The sequence below is a fragment of the Falco rusticolus genome, chromosome 8 (assembly GCF_015220075.1).
Source record: "Falco rusticolus isolate bFalRus1 chromosome 8, bFalRus1.pri, whole genome shotgun sequence".
NCBI lineage: Eukaryota > Metazoa > Chordata > Aves > Falconiformes > Falconidae > Falco > Falco rusticolus.
The window spans coordinates 47,450,769-47,471,459 of record NC_051194.1 but is presented as its reverse complement, the minus strand read 5'-3'; the positions used below and the strand labels follow the sequence as shown (position 1 = coordinate 47,471,459).

At 40.8% G+C, this 20,691-nt stretch overlaps 1 protein-coding gene across 1 annotated transcript in view; it reads left to right on the top strand.

The window, feature by feature from the left end:
- PDE11A (phosphodiesterase 11A) overlaps positions 1–20,691 on the top strand; it is a 135,326-nt gene that overhangs the window by 82,311 nt on the left and 32,324 nt on the right. The window contains exons 11-14 of the mRNA XM_037397623.1: positions 10,694–10,840; positions 10,946–11,053; positions 16,260–16,369; positions 19,394–19,484. Of these exons, the coding sequence (XP_037253520.1) occupies positions 10,694–10,840; positions 10,946–11,053; positions 16,260–16,369; positions 19,394–19,484 (456 nt within the window). The remainder of the gene's footprint in view (positions 1–10,693; positions 10,841–10,945; positions 11,054–16,259; positions 16,370–19,393; positions 19,485–20,691) is intronic.

The following is a 20,691-nucleotide window of genomic DNA, read 5'->3' as shown; positions in this document are numbered from 1 at the left end:
CATATATTACGTAAAAAATATTTGTGATTACAGCCTTCTACAGGTTATTTATTATGCTGTTTCATTGTCTGCCTAGGGGGGCATTCCTCCATTGTCTGAGTCTCAGGAAGTCTCATGTTTTAGTCTGGGCAAAATCCCAGGCAGAATAAATGTACTTTCTAACAGAGAAATTTGTCAGTAGTTGTGCAGTTTTAGTCTTTCAAATTTAAAGTGTAAACACTTTAAATGTATGAGAAATAGACTCTAGCACTTGTCTTTCTTGCTGCAACTGTACGGAAAACGTGCAGATTGTACTTCAGGCAAAAACAGGAAACTGAGTATTTTATGAGGCCATTTCTGTGAAGTGTTCCGTCATCGTGTGCTTTGTGACCCAGCTCTGAACACACATGCGTGTGCACACCCACCCACCCTCCAACACGCACACATGCCACCCACCCCCACCATACATCACCTTTAGGCACACCAAACAGGGTAACTCAGCTAACCCTGCTTTCTGTGCTGCCATGCGGCAGCTTATGTTTTGTCCCAGGCATACAACAAGCTTATGGGCACACAAAAACCCCCATCCCAAAACAACAAGAAAAGACTTCTGTTCATGGCCTTCATGAACTCTACTGTTAAACTGATTTCAGGTATCTCTACTTGTGTTATCTGCACTGACCCTGAAAGAGACCTGTTGCTGTGGGTGGCAGTAAGGAAAGGTTGTGGCATAATGACAGCAACCCCATGGTAAGTTGTGGCAAGACCCGGTCTGTCGGGAGTGCCTGCCCCAGGGTCGCATGGCAGCAACCTGGGGAAGGTGCTGATGAGCTGGGTGCTGCGTGGCACAGCGGTGCAGTAGGGTCCCAGATCCAGCTCCTTGCCTGGCTGGTTTCTCACTTACCTGTACATTAGCTACCTGAGTCAGTGGCAGCACCCCACTGCTTTTTGCCAGGCATGGACAATCCTCAGGGTCCCTAAAATGGAGTCACGCAGACAGACCTCTTCACGGAGATTTGTACCCCCTCGGCTGATGCTGCGGCCGCTCTGCAGCACTGTCTAAGCATAGGATAAGATGTTCTATTCAAAACAGTAATTTGGCAGATGCAAGGTGCCTAGAAGAAAAGGAACAGTTGCATCAGTCAAATATCGTAAGAGTATTTTAATAGGGGCCGGTTAGCATGTACTGTAGGGCCTTCATTAAGAACCTCACGAATGACAAGCAGCAAGTATTTATGGCTGTGTTGCAGATGAAAGCAACTTTTGTTTAAAGAAAAATTATAAAGCTAGTAATGTGTAGGTAGCAAGTAAAGAGCTGAAACAAATATTTAAGTACCTACTGTTTTTGTTGAAAGAGCAAGTACTTTTTTATATATTTTTTTTTGGCAGAAAATGTGTTGATTAGGCTGTGTGCTGTGTGAACTAGAGCTCTGTGCTGCTGTGCCGGGTGGGTGCGCAGGCTGCCTGTTGGCCTGCTCCATGGGGTGCAGGGGGCAGCGGGGGAAGTGCATTCGCATTCTGCTGGGAGCGGACTGGCGTTCATGTTCACATCTGACCGGCAGAAGCCTTGCCCAGGATAACTCTCCTGGCTTGTTAAAACTGTAGCAAGATGAAGCTCTGGATTTTTTGAGAATGCTTTTTTGGGCAGCCCTGCGTGCTCCTAGGGTGTGATTTATGGATTCAGAATAGGATTTAAACCTGCAATCAGAACTTGATGAAAACTAAGGAGAAAAAGACAAAAACATGTTTTAAGGATTATCACTGCAATGTTCTCTGTAGCTTTTCTGTAAATGTATGTTGTAAGTTTGAAGGTGTTTTCAATATTATTTATTGCTATCTGACAGTATTCTGCTATAGCTGTCACTCTAGCGGGTCTGAAATAGGACTTCATCCCAGTGGAGCAGTTGCCCGCTCATATATTTGCATAACTTTCACCACCAGTCACTATACTGCCAGCCTGATTTGTCGCAGGTGCTCAGAAAGAAAATTTCAGTGGCCAGCAGGAACACAGTCCAGCCCTGTTGCTGTGCATTCCTGCAGCACCACCACGGCCCCACAGTGGCATGTGACCAGTGGTCCTGCAGATTGGCTCAGGTGCTGCTGGAGTACACTGGGATAGAAAAAATAGCGTAATACCAGTGTATACACCGTTGTGGCACTGGTGGGGCTTTTTAGGTTTTATTGTTTCTTTTTTAATTTTTTTGTGTGTCTGTTCTTGGTAATGCCTTCACTTCTTTCTCCCTCACATACTTCCTCACTCCATGTGTCCAGCTGAGAACTGCAGGGCACAGCTTGGACTGTTTGCCACCAAAAGAGCCAGTTCCATTCTGTGCCTTCACATCATGTCCTCTGTGAGAAGAACCCTGACCCTGTTCCTTCAACCCATAATGAGGTTTTTCCTCTTCTGAGTCTTCAAGGAAGCAGTCAGAGCCTTCCTTCCCCATCCCAGGTATCACTGTGGGGGAGAAGACTATGTTGCATCCCTCTTCCCTCACCCTTACAAATTTATAGGCATGAGGCAGCCTGCATTACCCATTCTGCTCTTCATGGGAGCAACAAAGCTGACTGCCTACCAAAACCAAGCAAGGCTGTTGTGGGAAATAGCAGCTTGCATGCCTCGGCACTTTTGTATCAGGGAAATACTTGCCCTAGGTTTGCTGCTTGTGTTTGTTTAAAATTCTGGGACGGAGACTGAATAGGGTCCTTTGTATGAGCTTCTCATCTGCACCAATGGCCATAAAAAGTCGACCGTTGCTAGCCTGTAGTATGTGACACACTGGTTATTTCCTAATCACCATAAGCCAAAAGGACGTGAACACTCCCTGGTGCGCCTCAGGAGATCATTGTGTCAAATGTGCATGCCCTGTAAAACTCCAGTCCTAGGCTGCTGTGGTTATGGACTTTGGCCTTAAGAATAATAGATGCTCAGACCATTAATTGCTTTTATTTTATGTCTCTGCTCTTTTAAAATAGAAATTTCTTTTTCCTTTTATAGGCTGCCATATATTTTATTTCTGTGTACTAGGAAACACCTTTAACATCCAGGATTGATTCTTAGCAATGTAAATAACGTATTTTGTGTCTTCTGTTACAGTTTGTAACAAAATTTTAAATGTAATATTTTTATTCTGAAATTGATTATTCCTTTTGATGCATCCCAGTTTCAGAAAGTGGCATGTTCAGACAGGATTGATTCACTGATCCAGAAAAATTCAAATACTTTTAGCTTTTTAGCTGTAATTCTGGGCTTACCTTTGGAAATAGTATGTATAATTCTGTAATGACATATCTTCCCTTGTCCTTTTAAAAATAAAATTATAAGATGACAAATCCTTTCCTCGGGCACATATAGCTTTATACCAAAAGCAGAAAGTAAATATCATACTTTTGTCCTAAGCTCACAGTGCATGATAAAAAAACCAATCCAAAATGCTATATTTGATAGTGATATATCACTTAATGACTACTTATTCTGATAAAAGCAGCAGAATAAATAGCTTTCTTAATGCCAAGAAGTTTCTCTTTTAATTAAAGCAAATACCAGTATCCATACTAAGCAGTAGTTATGTTTGGTAAATGGTCAAGCCAATATAACTTTTTGAAACAAGACTAGATGTAACTTTCTTTGTTCCATATTTCATGTCTAAATTACATGTTATACTGTTAATTTGTCAGTTGAGGATAAAGCAGTATGCACCACATATACATGCTTCAGCTGCAGATTTTGAAGCTGGATGCAGAAGTAGCATTATTCTCAGTTTACAGATGTAAAACTTTGACTAAAGCAAAGAGTGACCTTTTCCAGCAAAGGGCCCAGATACCTACTGTGGGACTTCAGGCAGAGTTTGGGCATTTGATTTCACAACTGCAAGCTCTGCTTATCTGCTGCGTTACACTGAAGAGGTTTAAAAGACGTAAATCATGTTTCAGGAATTGTTGATGTCTTTCATGTTTGATGGATAAAATATTCAGACAGTCTGGCACACAGAAACAGGGAGTCTGGTAGATCTGGCGGTGGCAAAGCATGTTGATGTGGCAGTGTTGTGGTCTCCTTATCTCATGTTTTTGTCCAACTGCTTTCAGATGAGTCCAAAGCCCCACTCTTGTCTCATTCCAGTCGCCAGTTGTGGTTATCTGAGTATCCCTTCATACAGTGACCTCATTCAAAGAATTGGAATTTGGTGAAAGCAGTTGAGGGACAAATAAAGTTGGGGGATTTTAACCCTGCTTGACCCAGGGGTGTTGGACTGGCTGGTCTCAAGAGCTCCTTTCCAACCTAAGTGATTCTGTGCGGTTTCACTCCTGAAGGCGGCAGCAATGTTAGTGTGATAATCACACTAAAAATTCATTAGAATCAGAATCCAGAGGTTAATACATGTACATACTTGAAGTCTCTTCCATACCTACTCTCCTTTACTGTAAATATTATAAAATTTACTTTAAATGCTGCTGTCCTGCTTCTGCTGCGGTTGGTCATTGGAAAAGAGGTGCTAACTCAGCACTGTGAAGGGCAGAGAGATGCCAGCCGCAGTCTGCAGTAACAGATGGAGGTCTTTAAAAACCAGGTTGCTCTGGGCATTAAAACATCCCTGAGCTGAAACATTTGATTCTTTCCCCTTTGGAGAGAGTAAGAAATGTGTCAGACTAGAACATGACAGGCTTTGGTCTTCCATGGCTATGAAGAAGTGCAGAATTTGTCCACTACTGGTAATAACTGACTATAAAGATACATTTTAAAAATGCCTGTGGCTATAAATATAATCAAGTATTTTAGAGGCCTTTATGTGTGGAAAGAACCCTTTACAAATAAAAATCTTTGCCATCAGAAAATACTGTCTCCAGTATAGTTTGATAGAAGAAAGAGACATAAAGAAGGCCTTACATTTAAATATTCTCCACTTTGATGCTTTCTGTGCGGGTTTTGATGATCAGCCTTTAAGGTTTTTCAGTTCCTAATCTTCCGACAGAGATTCTAGGTGAAGAGATACTTGAAAGGGTAGTCTTATTTTTTGGTGTATGTCACGTTGTCTGAAGCTCCAGTTTTGCTATAAATGAGGTCTAGATCCTGACACACTATTGAAACAGTACATGAGCTCCTGACTCAGATGGTGCTCCCGGGAGTTAAGAGGCATACCATATTGTTTTGCCGTTCTTTTGCTACATCGGGACATATATTCCATGGGATATCTTTATATGTGTTAGGTACATTCAAGTTTCTTAATACTTTTTTCCCATCAGTCTGGCGGTATTTTCTGATTAGGAAACCTTGCTAACCGTTCCACATGTCATTGTCGATAGGGCTATATGGTAAGTGGACTATATTCAGTAGCTGAAGTTATTGTTACAGAATAGTTCTGATATCACATGGGAAAGAAGCTGAGCATACCAATTGGCAGAACGTGCTATTATTTTTTCACAAAGCTATACTAATATACTTATCAGTAGGTTTCAAGATGCTTTCCTTGCATAATAGGCACAGATGTCTTATCCAAACAGGTAGTGAACTGAAGAACGGAGTTTAAGGTGGCACAGCAAAGTAGGATTTCAGTCTAGTGTTTTCTGTGTTTAGCTGGACTGCTTCCATGGTAGTGAACGATTTTACAAGGAGAAAGAATGTTTTCTGAAGAACCCACCAGTTTCCTTACATCTAACTTTATTACTTTATCAAATATGGATATAGAAGATTGTGAAGAGTATGGTATTAGAAGAGCTAGTGCAAAATCATTTAGTAAGCCTTCCCTGTCAATCCATGGGATGTTATTTTTGTCCTGTGTTCTTAGTATCAAATGGGATCATATTCATATATTCATATAAATGTAATGCTGAATGAAGTTACTACAATCAGGCCCTTGAGCTGTAGGTGCCTTCTGTTTAAGAAACTCCTTAAGCTGCCTATCAGTGTGTGCCAATTTGTAGGAAATAATGATGGAATAAGAGGATTATGGCAAGATGAGACAAAATGTAATAACCACCTTGAAATTGTCCTCTCTCCATCACTGACGCAGACTGTCATTCTGCTATAGGAGGCCACATTCTGCTATAGGAGATCATTAAATACCCAAATTGATATTTGGTCCTGACATGATACAGTTTTTCCCTAAATATAAGGAGTTACCTCGCTCTGACCATTTTTTTATGCTGGCAGCACATGACCTGTCTGCTGGTCTCCACTGGCAGTACATTTGACTAGCTGGAACGAAAGGCTTTTGCTTAGTATAGCTTTCACATACTGAAAACTAGGCTTCCAACTCACACAGGAAGTTTGGTTTGTAAAACTGTGTGGACCATTAGGGAAATCCATAAAGTTTCTTCCCTGTTCGGAAGGACTGGTAATGTGTTTCCAGATCCTAAAATAGTCACACCTATCATGATCTTATAGCAGCTATCACACCTACAAGTTATTCAGGGCAGCAAGCTTGCCCCACTTCCTTTCAGCCAACTCCAAGGGATCATTCTTGTACTATTTATAACTATAAACTGGTTAAAATTTAATTTGTAAGAGGACATTGAATGGTATATGCTTTCCACATGTTTTCTCAATAGCAGTATTGACCATTAGAAAAGTACTGCTGTGGTATATGGCAGAAACTGAAAGCAGAATTGAAAGGAAAACAATTTGCAGTAACAACCAAGTTGAATATAAAACCTATCTCTCATTCAGGAAATATGTTCAGTAAGAGCAGCACAAGTCTCCCTTTTGCTTGTGTTTGATTGATTGTGATCGCTTTGTTCAGCCCTTAGAGTGAGAATGTTGTAAAATGCTCTGTGTATGTGTGTGTGCTTATTATACTGCATTTTTCTGACATACATTTACACATGAACACATACTGCCCAGAGAAAGTCCGAGTGCTTACCTTTATTGTTATCTGGCTGCATGCTAAGGATATAAAGAAACCATTTAATATAGTGTATGTTTTATACATACTTCCAAAATTGTGAAATAGTTGTCTTCAGCAACACTAAGGTGTACACATCAAACAGTAGCTTTTATTTTGAGTATTTAGCCTTTCAAAGTTTCCCTATAGCTTTGATTCTTTAGTTTCCTAAAGTTTTCCTTTTTAGGTTTTGTTCATCCACAGCAGCCCAAAGGCTTATTATACTGAACCAGAAACATTATTTTTCTATTCCCATTGGCTGCCTTTTATAGTGGTCAGAATTGGGACTTTATTGTTAGTAGAAACCACTTTGATGTTCCATGTGTTTGGAAGTATGACGGTCATTAATGACATATGGCCCCTTCACAATGACTGGTGTAAGGTCAGGCTCAACCAGCCACTCCTCTCCTGGCTGTTGACTATACCAAGCAGGCTGTGGAACCGTTTACACGATAGCAGAGAGCAATGAGGAAAGGAAGATCTGTCTCCAATCCTGAATTTAGTACAAAGGTGCTTTTCCTCCTCCTTGTATCCATCCCATCCCACGCACATCTGACTGTAGGGTAGCCACAGACCTTGTCTTTATGCTGTCGTTCAGGGACAGGACTTGCTTTTTTTCAGGCTGCTTACAAGTGGTGATAGTTTCCCAGTCTGGTAACTGCTGAGTTTGCACTGTATTAAGCAAGACCAGTTGCCTTCCATGTGCTAAACCAAACTTGTGTTCATGGTTACTTTCAAGACCAATTTTTGCTTTAGTACCAGGGGGTATGGAGATGTGACCAGAGGAGGCACATCCGGCTTTAATTTACCATAAGCTCACAGAAGAGTCATGTGAATTTTTCTTAGGGATGAAGAGCATTGAAATTGCTTGGTCCGCAGGGTAAAAAGACTCAGAGTATAATGTTCTTAATTGTTTTTAGAAAGGGGAACTTGAACTTCAAAATGTTCAAAAGGAAGCAAGCCTTTTAAGTGATTCTAAATCACTGGGGTGCTTTAAAAAAATAATTTCACTGTAACTTGAATTTTAATTGCCTGCCCCTTCCTCTTACTGTTATGGTACTTTCATCCCCTCTGTTTTCCTGGAAAAAAAGTGTTGTTATTGCCGTCTATTTTAAGAAATCCACTGGAATTTCTCCTGCAGTGCAGCAAAATTTCAGGGATGTATATGTTTTAATATTTTGTATTATGAATAATTTTTATATCTTTGTAATTGCATAAATGAAGTTTTAATGATTGCTGTCCTATAAACCCTGGACTGCTGCATTACTAGCATAAGAAGCTGAGGACAGGCGATGCCAGGTGCTGCCAGAATATTGCTGCAGCCCCACAACATACCATTTTTTTTTAGCATTATTCAAATTAGTCTCAACACTCATAATTCTGTTGTTTCCTTTTTATTGCTGTTGTAAAGCGAATGGTTCTTTTATACAAATGTTATCTCCTGGCTATTAATTCAGCAGTTATTTTGGATTATGGCACTCCTGTTAAATTTAGGAATGTAAAACCTCATAAATATTTAAAAGTTTCAGACTGACGTGGGAAGAAATTGTTTTTGACTTGCTTTGTTAATATCCTGTTGTTCAGTTTGTAATAGATTTGGAATATATTGTTATTTCTCTACTGTTTGACAAAGGGAAATACAACTGCGGTTGAGCGACTGCTTGAAGTGTTCTCCCTGAGTTGTAACAGGCTGGTAAAAGTGTTTGTTTCCAGTAAAAAAAAAAAAAAGCAAGAATATCTGTTTTCTTTTAAGATGACAAAAAGTATAAAAATTTTAATCAAAGCCCACTGCAAAGTTAATGAAAATGCAGCAGTAGGCCTGTAAAGATAATCTCAATAATAACAATTTCAAGTGGGTCTGCTTACAATCAAGTGCTTCTGTTTCAACATCTTTGTTATTTAAACTTCTGTCTAAGGAATAAACAAGACGGACAAACGCGTTTCTTCCCTCAGAGACATTTTGTAGAGAGTGCATTTACTATGCAATGAGTGTATTCATCAGCTAAATATTAGTATGCATCTTTAGTATCCCCCAAAGCTCTGAAGAATAACTGAATGTGACAAAAAAGTCACAGTTTCTATAAGACCTCTGAATGTCTGGACAGCACAGCCTCTGGGTCAGTATTCCTGTTTCACACCTAACCGTATTTTTGTTCATTCTTTACCCCAGAAGTAAATACGTTGCTTTTCAGCCAGATCTTAAAGGGTGTTGCTGTGTAACTGCAGTTGGGATCACCTAGAAGTATTTCAATAATTATTCAAAAAAAGATGCTAAATTGATTCAACCTGGATAAGTATGCTAGCAGATAAAGTGTGCAGTTAACAGAGCTTACATCTCTGCCTGCACGCTGCAAAGGTTCTTCAGCTGTGTCCTGGGATGATGCCTGACTTGATGGGTTTGTTGTATTTCGTATGTCAGTGAACCTCATTGGCGTAATGCTGTGACTTGTGGTACTGGGGTGGTTTACTGGCTGCTGAACCAAAAGGACTTTTCTTCTAGCTAGCAAGTAAGTTCACGCTGCAATGTTAATGCTATTTTATGGCAGGTGTGCACAGTCATCTTCTTACATGGTATAGCTAAACCAGCTTAATCTCCGCATAAAGTAATTATCAAGGTGGCACTTTCCCTTTGGCCAGAAAAAGCTTTTTACAAGACAGTGACTTGTAGTTAGGGTACAATATTTCAAAACACAAGTTTTCAAAAAGGAAACCATAAGGTGGTTGCATAGAAGCTGTAACTGTGAAGGTGAACTTACAGTTGCATGAACAAATTGGTGTTTTGAGCAAGTGAGTAGCTGCATGTGCCACACCAGCTGAGTCCATGCGATTTTTGACTAATTCAGCATGGTCCAGCTCATGGCCTGTGGGCTGGATCCAGCCCCTTTGTGAGGTTTCTACCTGACCCATCGCCTTCTCACAGCAGGAGACAGGGAACAGATGCTCCTTCAGCAAATGCAGCCTCCTCCACCTGCCCTCTCTAGGGAGGTGAGTGGCAAGTCCGAAGGGGCGTAAAGAAGGGCAAACAAGCCTCTGAGGGTTGTCAGCACCTCTGCCTGGCTCCCACAGGTGCTGCCACCGGGCCAGCCACAATACATCTGTGTGCGCAACTGTATACGTTAGGCAGTCGTGCACACTCATTTGTATGTTTTGGTGTGCGTGAAAAGCTTATTCCTCTCCTACAAACAGAACAGGAGTCTGCTGTTACACGAACAAAGCAAAATGTAAGGCTTTTGCTGTTATTGACTTATTACATAATCAGCATTTAGCAAATTATTTTTATTTTTCTTTGAAAAGTGCTTCCCCTACACGTTTCTTGTATTAACTTTTTTGTTGTTGTTCTATGAATGTGTAGTGAACAGTGTAAAGCAAAGGGCACTTGTATGCTTATGAATGTAAAGACATTTGGATGAAGAAATTCTGCAGAGCAGTATATTTACTTTGCATTTCTGAATGGTAGCAATTAAAATTTCCAGCTGCTGGCTGTCCAGATGTTTCTTGCATTACAGCATTGTAATTTGCATTGGAATATATTGTGTTACTGCAGTAGCTATAAAGTGGTCAGCTCTCACAGTCTAAATGCTATATGCAGGCTCCAGTTGGGATGGTGAGCATATTTCCTGATCGTACCGGGTTCTTCTCCTTCCCACTGTTTCCCCACTCTGTTAGCCTGACATGTTTGTATTTCACAGATGAAGACTTTTATTGCTCGGCATTCAAATCAAGCAGGGGATTTATTGGCAGGTCAGAACTGATGTATGGATGCTTTCTTGTAAGAGTGACACAGAAAAAAAGACCCAAGTTTTGAATCAGAAGTTTCCCTTTCCCTTTGGCATTTTCAGGCAGCAAACATCCCTCTGGTGTCAGAGCTTGGCATTGATGATATCCATTTTGATGACTTCTCGCTTGATGTGGATGCCATGATTACTGCAGCCCTGCGGATGTTCATGGAACTTGGAATGGTTCAGAAATTTAAAATTGACTATGAGGTAACCATCTGCGCTGCAGAGATATCTGCTGCTTTTGTCTTGGCACTGCTCTGTCCATTTGTACACATTTAGTAGCCCTGATACAATTTGTACTTTTCATTTCAGACGCTGTGTAGGTGGCTTTTGACAGTTAGGAAGAATTATCGCATGGTTTTGTATCACAACTGGAGGCATGCTTTCAACGTCTGCCAGCTAATGTTTGCCATGTTAACTGTAAGTATCCAGCTACACAGTCCCGTAAGAGCTTTTGCTGCCACATTGCCTTACCTGTCTAAACATTTTCCAACATTTTGATTTCTTTTCTAGTTATTATGGAACTCATTCATTTCCAACAGAAATGCACACGGAATTTATTCAATTTAAGGTGGCACGTATCTGACAAAACCTTACAGTGTTTTAGTGACAGCGATATCACAGGCACATTAAAGTGACTAAAAACAGATGGCAGGCTTGGAGTGAGCTTGTTACTATAGATCTTGGTCTTACAAAAATGCTTATCTTTTGGAACTCTTTGATTTGACGTTTATCTCAGACTCTTAAATTGCAAAGTACAAAACCAAGGAAGATTAAAATCCCAGAAGTATTTATTATGTTGGTATTTATTACCTTCTCATCTAGCTTCATCTTAGTTGTAGAAGGTATTGCCTTAAAACATTTTAAGATTATCTTCCAACATAGTAATCTAAGTGAATCTCGTGTCTCCATTGGACACTGTAACACTTCTGGGTTTTATTAACATGTATTTCCACCAGTACCTGTAACTTCTTTCAACATACAAGTAAATTCTGTTGAAAGTACCACTGCTCTTGCTCTCTCTCCCTACCCGGTAGCAACCTTACTGCATGAAATAACCCATATTTGGCTAGTTAATTTCTGTAAATGTATCGATAAAAAGCTTGGTGGTCCTGGGTATTTAATATTCTCATTAATATGGCAAAAAAGAAGCAACATGTCTGTACGCACACAACGCTTTCTGTTATACTTTGTATTTCGAGCTTGCCTTATCTCCAGATAAAACTAAGAATTCAAGTTTTTCCATTTTTTTCTTCATGTTTGGTTTTAGTGGCCAGCATCATCTGTTGTGAACCTTAAAGTGGTCATAGTAATAGCATTTGTACAGGTATTTATTTATCTGGGATATCATGTATTTGTTTGCTAATTTTTAATCACTGAATGTTTATGGTCTCGGCGCTGGCCAGTCTCTGCGGTGTAGTTAGCAGCTGGACCCTGTCCGTAGAGGTGGAGGCTCCACAGCCTGTGCTGTTCGCAGCACACATCAGCGCCGTGTAATGTGGACTTGAGACAGTGCATGGCCTGTTTCCTGCTCACAGGGCACAGCTGCCTGGTGCACGGGTTCCCAGCTGCCTCCTGTGTTTGGCATTGCCACTGTTGCAGAACTTCATGTGTCAGGCAAGGGAAAAAAAAAAAAAAAAAATGGAGTATGACATCCCCTAGCAGGTGGATGTTGGTCTAGTCCTAGGTCTGTCCCAGCATTGTCGGTTTGTGGCGGTGAGCGTTTGCGGAGGCATGGAAAATTGTACCGTTCAGTGTGAGGCAAAGCAAACAGGGATGGTCAGCAAGGGAGAAGGGGTCACCTCCTCCTCTGGGCGTGAGGCTGTTCAGCTGAGCAGAATTAACATCGTTTCAGAAGGCACTTTCTGATAAACTCTAATGAAATCTCATGACAGTGTGTGGGCATCAGTCGTTTTTAAAGGTTTATAAACAACATGGGGGTTTTTTCAGTCACAGAGAAATGAAAACCTTTTTACTCTGAGGAGTAAGGGCGAAGTCGGGCAGTGCCGTTCAGCAGGGCATTACATTCGGTTCCGCCAAGCGCTGCCGCGGGTGGGGAGCCCTCCGACCTCACCCGTGAGGACCTCTAGGTGGCGCTCCGAGGCCAGGATTTCGGTGCGAACGAGGCTGGTCTCGGTGGGAAGCCCTGTCCCACCAGGCAGCTCCAGCTCGGCTAGCGGTGGCTGCTTTGGCAGCCGGCAAGAAGAAAGCAGATCCCTGCTGCTTCAGCAGCCACCAGCAAGCCTGCGAGGCCTCAGCCGTAAACTGCTTTCACCAGGGTTCTCAAAGCATAATTTCAGGATCCTTTTAGCAGTCAGCAGAGGGACACAACTGTCTGTGGGAGGTGATCCAGTATTTTTAAGCCAAGTCATTTCACTACCCACACTTTTCGTAATAAACCGAACAAGAAATTCCATGTGCAGGGCTGGATGCCTGTGCCCATGGCATTGGACTCACCGCATTTCCCACCTCGCTTCGCTGTGGCTCTGGCTGAGAGCATGTTGTCTTCAGATGTATGATCCGCTTGGGCTGCTCTCCCTTCCAGAGGTAGGAAAACTGGCCTTGTGAAAAAAGACACCAAGGAGAGTCAACAGACTGCTAATAGCACAAGGCTTGCTCTTACTCTGTGTGTCGTGGGCAAACCATCTGAGTTAGTATGTGTCTTGTTTTTTCTCTTGCAAAAAGGGGAAAACTCTCTAACCATTAGAGATGGGCTCTGATGGTCAAGAAGGCCCTGCTTTGTGCAGTTATTGTACCCTGTTCCTGATCTCACCATGACAGTCAGCAATATTGGCTGCACCACAAATATAAACCAATAAGCCTATTTTAGGTCATTTTCAGGTAGGGCTTGCTGTAGCATAGCAATGTTTAATCTGTAATGCAGTAGCCCCTAGTGGCCTGGCCGTGCTCCTACTGAATGCAGGAAAGGAAAATTCAGCTGGGTTTATCACGCTGAACAACAGAAATCCAACAAAGCTTAAACCAGTTGTTTCACTCCTTGGTCAGCGTTCTGCATATCTAAGGTGTGTTCCTTTATATCTAAGTATGTATTTTCTCTCTCCAGTTAGATACTGAACAATTATAAGCCCAGCCCTGCGCTTCCAGACTTGCCCAAATATTTTGAGGACAAGCGCTGAAGCAAAGACTGCTCCTGTTACAGAGGTCACATGAGAGTAAACTGCACGATCAAGCCCAGGCTTCATTATCAGTGCCTTTGCCTAACACAGTTCACATTGATGCTTATTTCAAAAATTAAAAATGAACACGCAAGCAATACAAAATTATAATCCCATCTGGTGTGCTAATAACAAAACATATAAATGTGGGGCAAGGTATAATGAATCCAATTCATTTCCTCACATGAAAGAATGACCTCCACAACTCACTGGAGACTCTGCCACTCATGAGTTATGGGTCATTCCTTTTCTGGTGAAAATAAATTTTACTGCACCGTCGTCTATAGCCATGTATTTTTTCTCCCTCTGTAAATTCAAAAAATGGGGAAATGAAATCCTCTATTTTTTTGCATTATGTTCAAAGCAGATACCCCCTGACCGTAACATTGTTTTAAATTAAATATTTTTTAAGTGAAATATGCCATATTTCTCTCATATAGTCAATGACAAGACTTTTGATTACATAAAATGTTGCATTTATTTTTGAGATATTGCTACTGTTAATAAATTCCTTAATCGGCTTTCCTACATTTGCAATACAGGTTGAATCCTCAAATTTAATCAAAGCTTGTGTTATGCTACAGAATATTTATTACAGCATCAACTTTATATTAAAAAACTTCTATTTTAAGTTGTTTTAACTTAGCCATGAATGTTTTCTCTAGATTGAAACAACACATGGCATGTTGTCAGTTACAATCCTATTTTTAATCCTTTTTTTAACAATAGGTGATGATTATTTGTTATATAAGAACAATGTTGAAAAAGAGAAAACACTGCTATTTAGAGAATTTCGTCTGCCTGTGTAGCTGTTACTGAAGCCAAAAAAAAAAGCAATCCCACTAGAAATCAAGATAATTCTTTCATAATATTCAAATTACTCTGTACAGCAGTGGATTCAACACAAAAGGAATCTTTTTTTCTCATATTTGATCATCTTGCTGATCTGTAAACACTGAGCACTGTTTAAAGCTTTTTTCCTGCACTCCCTCAGTTCCAACTGAAATGCATTCCTGAGCACCTGGGGGAGCTTAGCTCCTTGTACTGCCTACACATTAACTGTGGTCACATTTCAGACTGTAAAAACTTAGGCTGTTTGGATTTGAATGTGCATTTATTTAAGTAGAATTTGTGGTATTCAGGGTGAATAGCGGAGTTTTCACGTGGTATTGCAGAAACTGACTGGCATTTCTGAGTGGTCTGTAAGTTCCAGCCAGGTAAGGACGTCAGTGATCCCACTGATACTGTCTTTGTATCACTTAACCCTGCTCTTGCCAGTAGGTGGAATTCCATTGAAAATCAGTGGAATTCAGGATTTCTTGCACACTGTTAGTCTTCAGCCTTGGTTTCATCCTTGAATATAAATTTATTTCATATTCCTTTTATATAATTTCCTTTCATAGTAACTAGATCATGTGGCTAACTGAGGAGTGACACGGGAGACCAGCACTGTGGAAAGACAAGTGTTATAATTTTCCAGCTCAGCCAGTCTTTTTTGCAGGCATTATGCCCTTGTGCTTCTAAAGAGTTGGAGAGCCAGGTTTTTGCCTGGGTAAGATGCACAGCACCAAAGAGGTGGTGTCCCATACAAGCTCCAGCACCTTCTCCAGACAGGATCTGTTCAGGATGCCTGAGGTTAGCAATAACAGTAGTGTTTCTTTCCTGAAATGAGGCAGTTCAGGCAGGAAAACAACTATAGCAAGTATCCACAAGGAGAAGTACAGTGGCAACAAAATTTTTCTAGGATCACCTCCCCCATTCACACAGGCATATCTGGTCTGAGTTGCTTATGGGGATTTTCAATACATCAGTTCTCAAAATTCTTTCCCAAATTCAAGTGGGTGTCTGCACCAGAAACATGCCATTTGAAACATTTCCTCTTTAAGTCACGCTGCTTCATTTCATGTGTCCCAGATAACAAATCTCTTAATAGTTCATAACAATTCCATAGAGTATATTTTATCTGGCTTCTTTTTTAGGTCTTTTGATTTAACATCTCAGCTATCCTGACAGTAGGGATTGACTAAAATGGTCATCTCAGGATTGAAGAAATCTGTCTAAACACTTCTCTGAACAATAATTTCAAAATGGAATCAATTTTGGGTTTTATTTCTCTGATACGACATTCCAGTTCCTGTCTCAGTGTGTAGTTATTGGTGTGTGTTTTCAGCTCTTTTTGTCTTTAGTGCCTTCTGGGTAGTGGAGAAACAGTATGCTGGAAATGCAACAGAGAGATAATAACAGATCACTCCAAGGATGTTATCTATTCTGCTAACCATCTAACATACAGCGGGGAATATAACATGACAATAAAGCATTTATCTTCTCCTTACTGAAACATTCATGGTATCAAAACAAAGTTGACTGTTTCTTGATGGACTAACATTACTTATCCCTTTTGCTACTGATAGTTACAGCTGCTTTTTTTTTTTTTTTTCCTCTGCTCTCAGACTGCAGGATTTCAGGAGATTCTAACTGAAATTGAAATTTTAGCTTTGATTGTGGGATGCTTGTGTCATGACCTTGACCACAGGGGAACCAACAATGCCTTCCAAGCTAAGTAAGTTTTCTAATTCTTATTACTTTAATTTGGTTTTCTTCCACAGAAGAGCAAGAGGTGACCCAGAATAAGGAATGAAGCATTAATTTCAGGCCTCTTAGACCAGGGCCAGGTATTCTTATTCTCTAATGTAGTGAGGAACTATCCATCTTTATCATTCTCTGTTCTTTTGGGTAATTGCTGGCTTGTCCTTTGTGTCAGACTGTTGAATTGACACCACATACTGAAACGTGGTGCCAAAACTTTATGATCTTTTCAGGCTCAGTTGTTATTGATTCTGGTATTCAACCCAGGAAACACTGAAACTGTCTGGGTTGTTCTTGCTGGCTGGAATGCATGGCATTAAGCAAAACCATGTACAACTATTAAGAAGAAAAGGAAATGGGTAAATGAAATAATGCGCTCACAAAAACTTTCACACTAGTATAGGGAAGCATACAGAAAGCAATTGCTAGCTTATGAAGTATGAAACGGTTGCCATCGTGCTGGAGCTCTGATGCAAATTGCCTACAGCAGGTGGCTGGAATCGTTGCCTCACCACATCCCCATCAGCTGCGGAGCGCACAGGGTCCCTGCCCTGTAGCACTGCTGCCTCCCTGGCCTGCCCCACACACCAAAGCACACACAGCCTGTTCGGACACCTGCTGCGGTGGGCAGGAGTGGGCTGGCCACCCCCTGCAGTGGTCAGTACCCATCAGAACACAAAGCTGCATCTCTAAGGCAGATTCTTACATTACCTATATGAAATTTTGCTCCCCATACCATTTTCAATTCTAAAAATGAATTTTATTCTGTTCAAGGTGCTTGGGACCTGATTCAGCAGCCCTGACTTGCATATATTTTTACTTTCCAGGCTGCTGCCCTCAGGCAGAAGCAGGTTGGTGAAAGGTTTGAAAGTATTTCTTCTTACTGTGGTGGCAAGGGAATGCCCTTGACCAGGGTCAGATTCTTTCCAAAAATCTGCGTTCCCTGAAAACTGGAGGAGACAACAGGAAATGTCCCCAGACAACATCCTGGCCAAGTTGTGAAATAAAGCTGTCAGACACAGAGACTTCCAAATCCCATGTTGTTTTATGAACTCACCAGGTCCCCTACAGTCAGAATATGAGACCTGGAAGCTCTCTTGTGCTGCAGATCACACCATGCATTTTCAGCTTTGTCTGTTCTGCATTACTACTGATCCTCCAGCATGATGGGGAACTGGTCAAATGGTTGTCCAAAGATATTCAAAAGACGGTGTCGTGTTGTACTAGCCTATTTTTTCCTACCTTTTGCAGAAGTACTCTGCTGTAATGTGTGTATAGGCATGGGCAGCTGCATTCTGGGGGGGGGCGGGGAGCTGCCTCAGCGAACATCACTCAAACTGATGTTTCTGATACTCGCTAAGCTGCCATTTCCTGAGCTATTGGTGTTGCGGTACACTCTCAATGAAACAATGACACTGTCTGGATCTTCAATCACCATAGCAAGGAAAATCAATTGCAGTGCTCAACAGACAGAGCTCATGGTGCAAAGGTTACCAAGCACTGCTAGATGCCTTTTTGCAGCTGAGTCTTGAAGAGAATCAAAAAAGGAGAGACAAATGGGAAGGAAGCTCAGCTGATTGATGTTTATGTTCCTAATTTACAAAAACGAGACTAAAGATTTACATCCTGACCGTTTTAGGCTCTGATTAAGTTAACCACTTCTCCGCTGTAACATTACACAACAATATCTCTTGTGCAGGGGGATGGCTGAGTTAAAGGTAGAGATTTCAGAATGAGACTGCTATCACTTGTTGTTTGGCACCACAGTACGAAGAGGAGGCTACCATTTTACGACTCCATAAAGAAATTGTTGAAGACATTTAACAAAAGATGAACATTACCACACATGTATAAAACATCCCCAAAAACAGAAGCTGTATTTTTCATAACAGCAGCTATGATTTATTCCTTCAACCTGACATAAATTTAAGCATCACATTTTCCTATTTTATCTTCAGTGTTCAATACTGCTGTTTTGTGTGATGAAAGTTCAAGAGGTGTATGATGGAGGCAATATCACAGTTGTCTGAAATAGCTCTGTTATATATCTCAACACTACATTCTCTAGGGATGATGTTTCCTGGACATCCTTCTCTCTAATATAGCTGCTTCTGATAATTAAATATCAGTATGGTGCAGTTTTATAGTATGTGCTCCTAGGAGACTCTTTCTGTTTGTCTCTAGCATAATCTCTTATTTCGGAAAACCTATCTTGTCGCTTTAGGCTGGGTCCCAGAAGTGAAGTAATGGTGAACAGTAACTATTCTGACAACCCAGTTCTATTCTCTGCACCTCCCAGTGATTCACAATTTTATAATTGTAGTCTGTAGAGTTTTGTTCCTTAAACTTAGAAAACTCACCTGCTCTGTCCATTTTGAAGCTAATTTTGTTTTAGACAATAAACATGATGAGAAAATACATTCTAAAGAGATGCTAAACTTTACTTTTATATTCACCGCTCTCATTTAATGTTTTCTGTTTACCTTAGTATTCAAGCACGTGATTTTACATGCAGACAACCTCACTGCATTTGCAGTTGGGTTTTTGTTGTTTTTTAAGAGTTTGGGTTTTTTGGTTTTTAAGAGTTGTAGTTTTAAAACAAGTTTGTATTCACCCGTTGTAAGCCATTGCGTTTATTAAGGATTAAAAATAAAAAGTAGTAGCAGAACAGCCGGTCCTAGCTCAAGGATGTTACTGTTTGTCTTTACTGCACAGTAATGTGCCAGCGCTGTTGCGTCACTGCGGTGCTTTGAAAGTCGCATTACAAAATTTCATGTAGTTCCAGGAAAATCTTTAGTCAGCGGATGATATTTAGCAAAGTCTGGAACATAAATGTCTTGTATCTGGCTTTGACTTACTATTTTGATCCTGTCAACGGTCTTAAGTGTGGTTGCTGAAACAGAGTGTGTGGCTACGTGCTTTTGTTACTCAATTGTTTCTGAAACATGCTTCGTAAGCAGACGAGCAGTATTTGTTGACTCTCTGTGTTCTGTTTCAGGAGCGGATCAGCCTTAGCTCAGCTCTACGGTACCTCTGCTACCTTGGAGCACCACCATTTCAATCATGCTGTCATGATTCTCCAAAGTGAGGTACAAAAGCATTATTATTAATCTTGCTGTAAGCTGTTGGGCCGTTTCAGCTGGAGAAAGGAAATACCACACACAGTACCTTTTCAGTGCCCTCTCCTTGAGGGTTTATTTATTGGTTACCACAAAGGTCACAACTAGCACAAAATTAAACAACAACAAATGCTGATCATAGAGCCCAGAGATTATGTTTGTCTTATTCAGCTAGGGACAAGGAGAACGTATCCTAATTGTATTGTCAGCTTTTTTCAGCCTTCTTACACATATCCTGCTCAGTGGTTTATAGGCAGATGAAACAAGCTTTTACTTTTCCCCACAGGTGTTGTATTCAGAGTATCACAGTCATCCTTTACTGAACCAATTTATTTGACAGTCTTTCTGTAATCAGTATTTTTATGATGGTTTTGCATAATTCTATTAAATGATTTAAAAAAAATGAGTATCAGTGATTCTGCTGTCCAAAGTACACTAGTTGCTTTGCAGACAGATATAAAGACATAGTTCTTGCCTAGAATATCTTATGCATAACAGTATGCAGCATGCACTACCCCAGAGGTGTAGTGAGAAAAGTAGGATGGCTATGCAGTCCTTACAAAACAATGGGTGTGTTTTCTTAATTTACACAGATAGATTGTTACAAAATGCATTCAGTGTGTGTATAAAAACAAAAATGTTCGTGCAGCACAACTGGAGACCATATACTGATCTGCCGTATCTTTTGAAGAGCATCTGGGAACGTCCTGTGATCAGACAGATGGGAATGGGGTGATGGCTTTACTTCTGTGTACAGTGCCACAGAGATGAGTCATGGGGCTGTGGCTTTAGTGTTCAGTTTCTTGCCATTATATTTAAAAAGTAGACATAGGAACGGAGAGCACCAGCATGAGACTTAAACAGCTCAATCTGCTTAGCCTAGCCTAGCTTATCTAAAAGGTGATACTAGGAATTAAATGGCTCCTTGTACTACCAGGGAAAGGCATAAGAAAAAGCAGCATATGACAGTTAAACAGACTGGTTCGGAATAGGAAAAAAGGAAGGGGGTTTGGTTTGGTTTTTTGGTTTGTTTGGTTGGCTCGCTCGTGTCATTTTTTTCTCTAAACCAGTGAGACTGTTCAGCCTCTGGAACAAGCTTTCCTGGGAAACAGTGATTTCTGTAGTTCCTGAAATCTTCATTATGACTGAATGTGTCTCTGAAGACAGGCTCAAGACA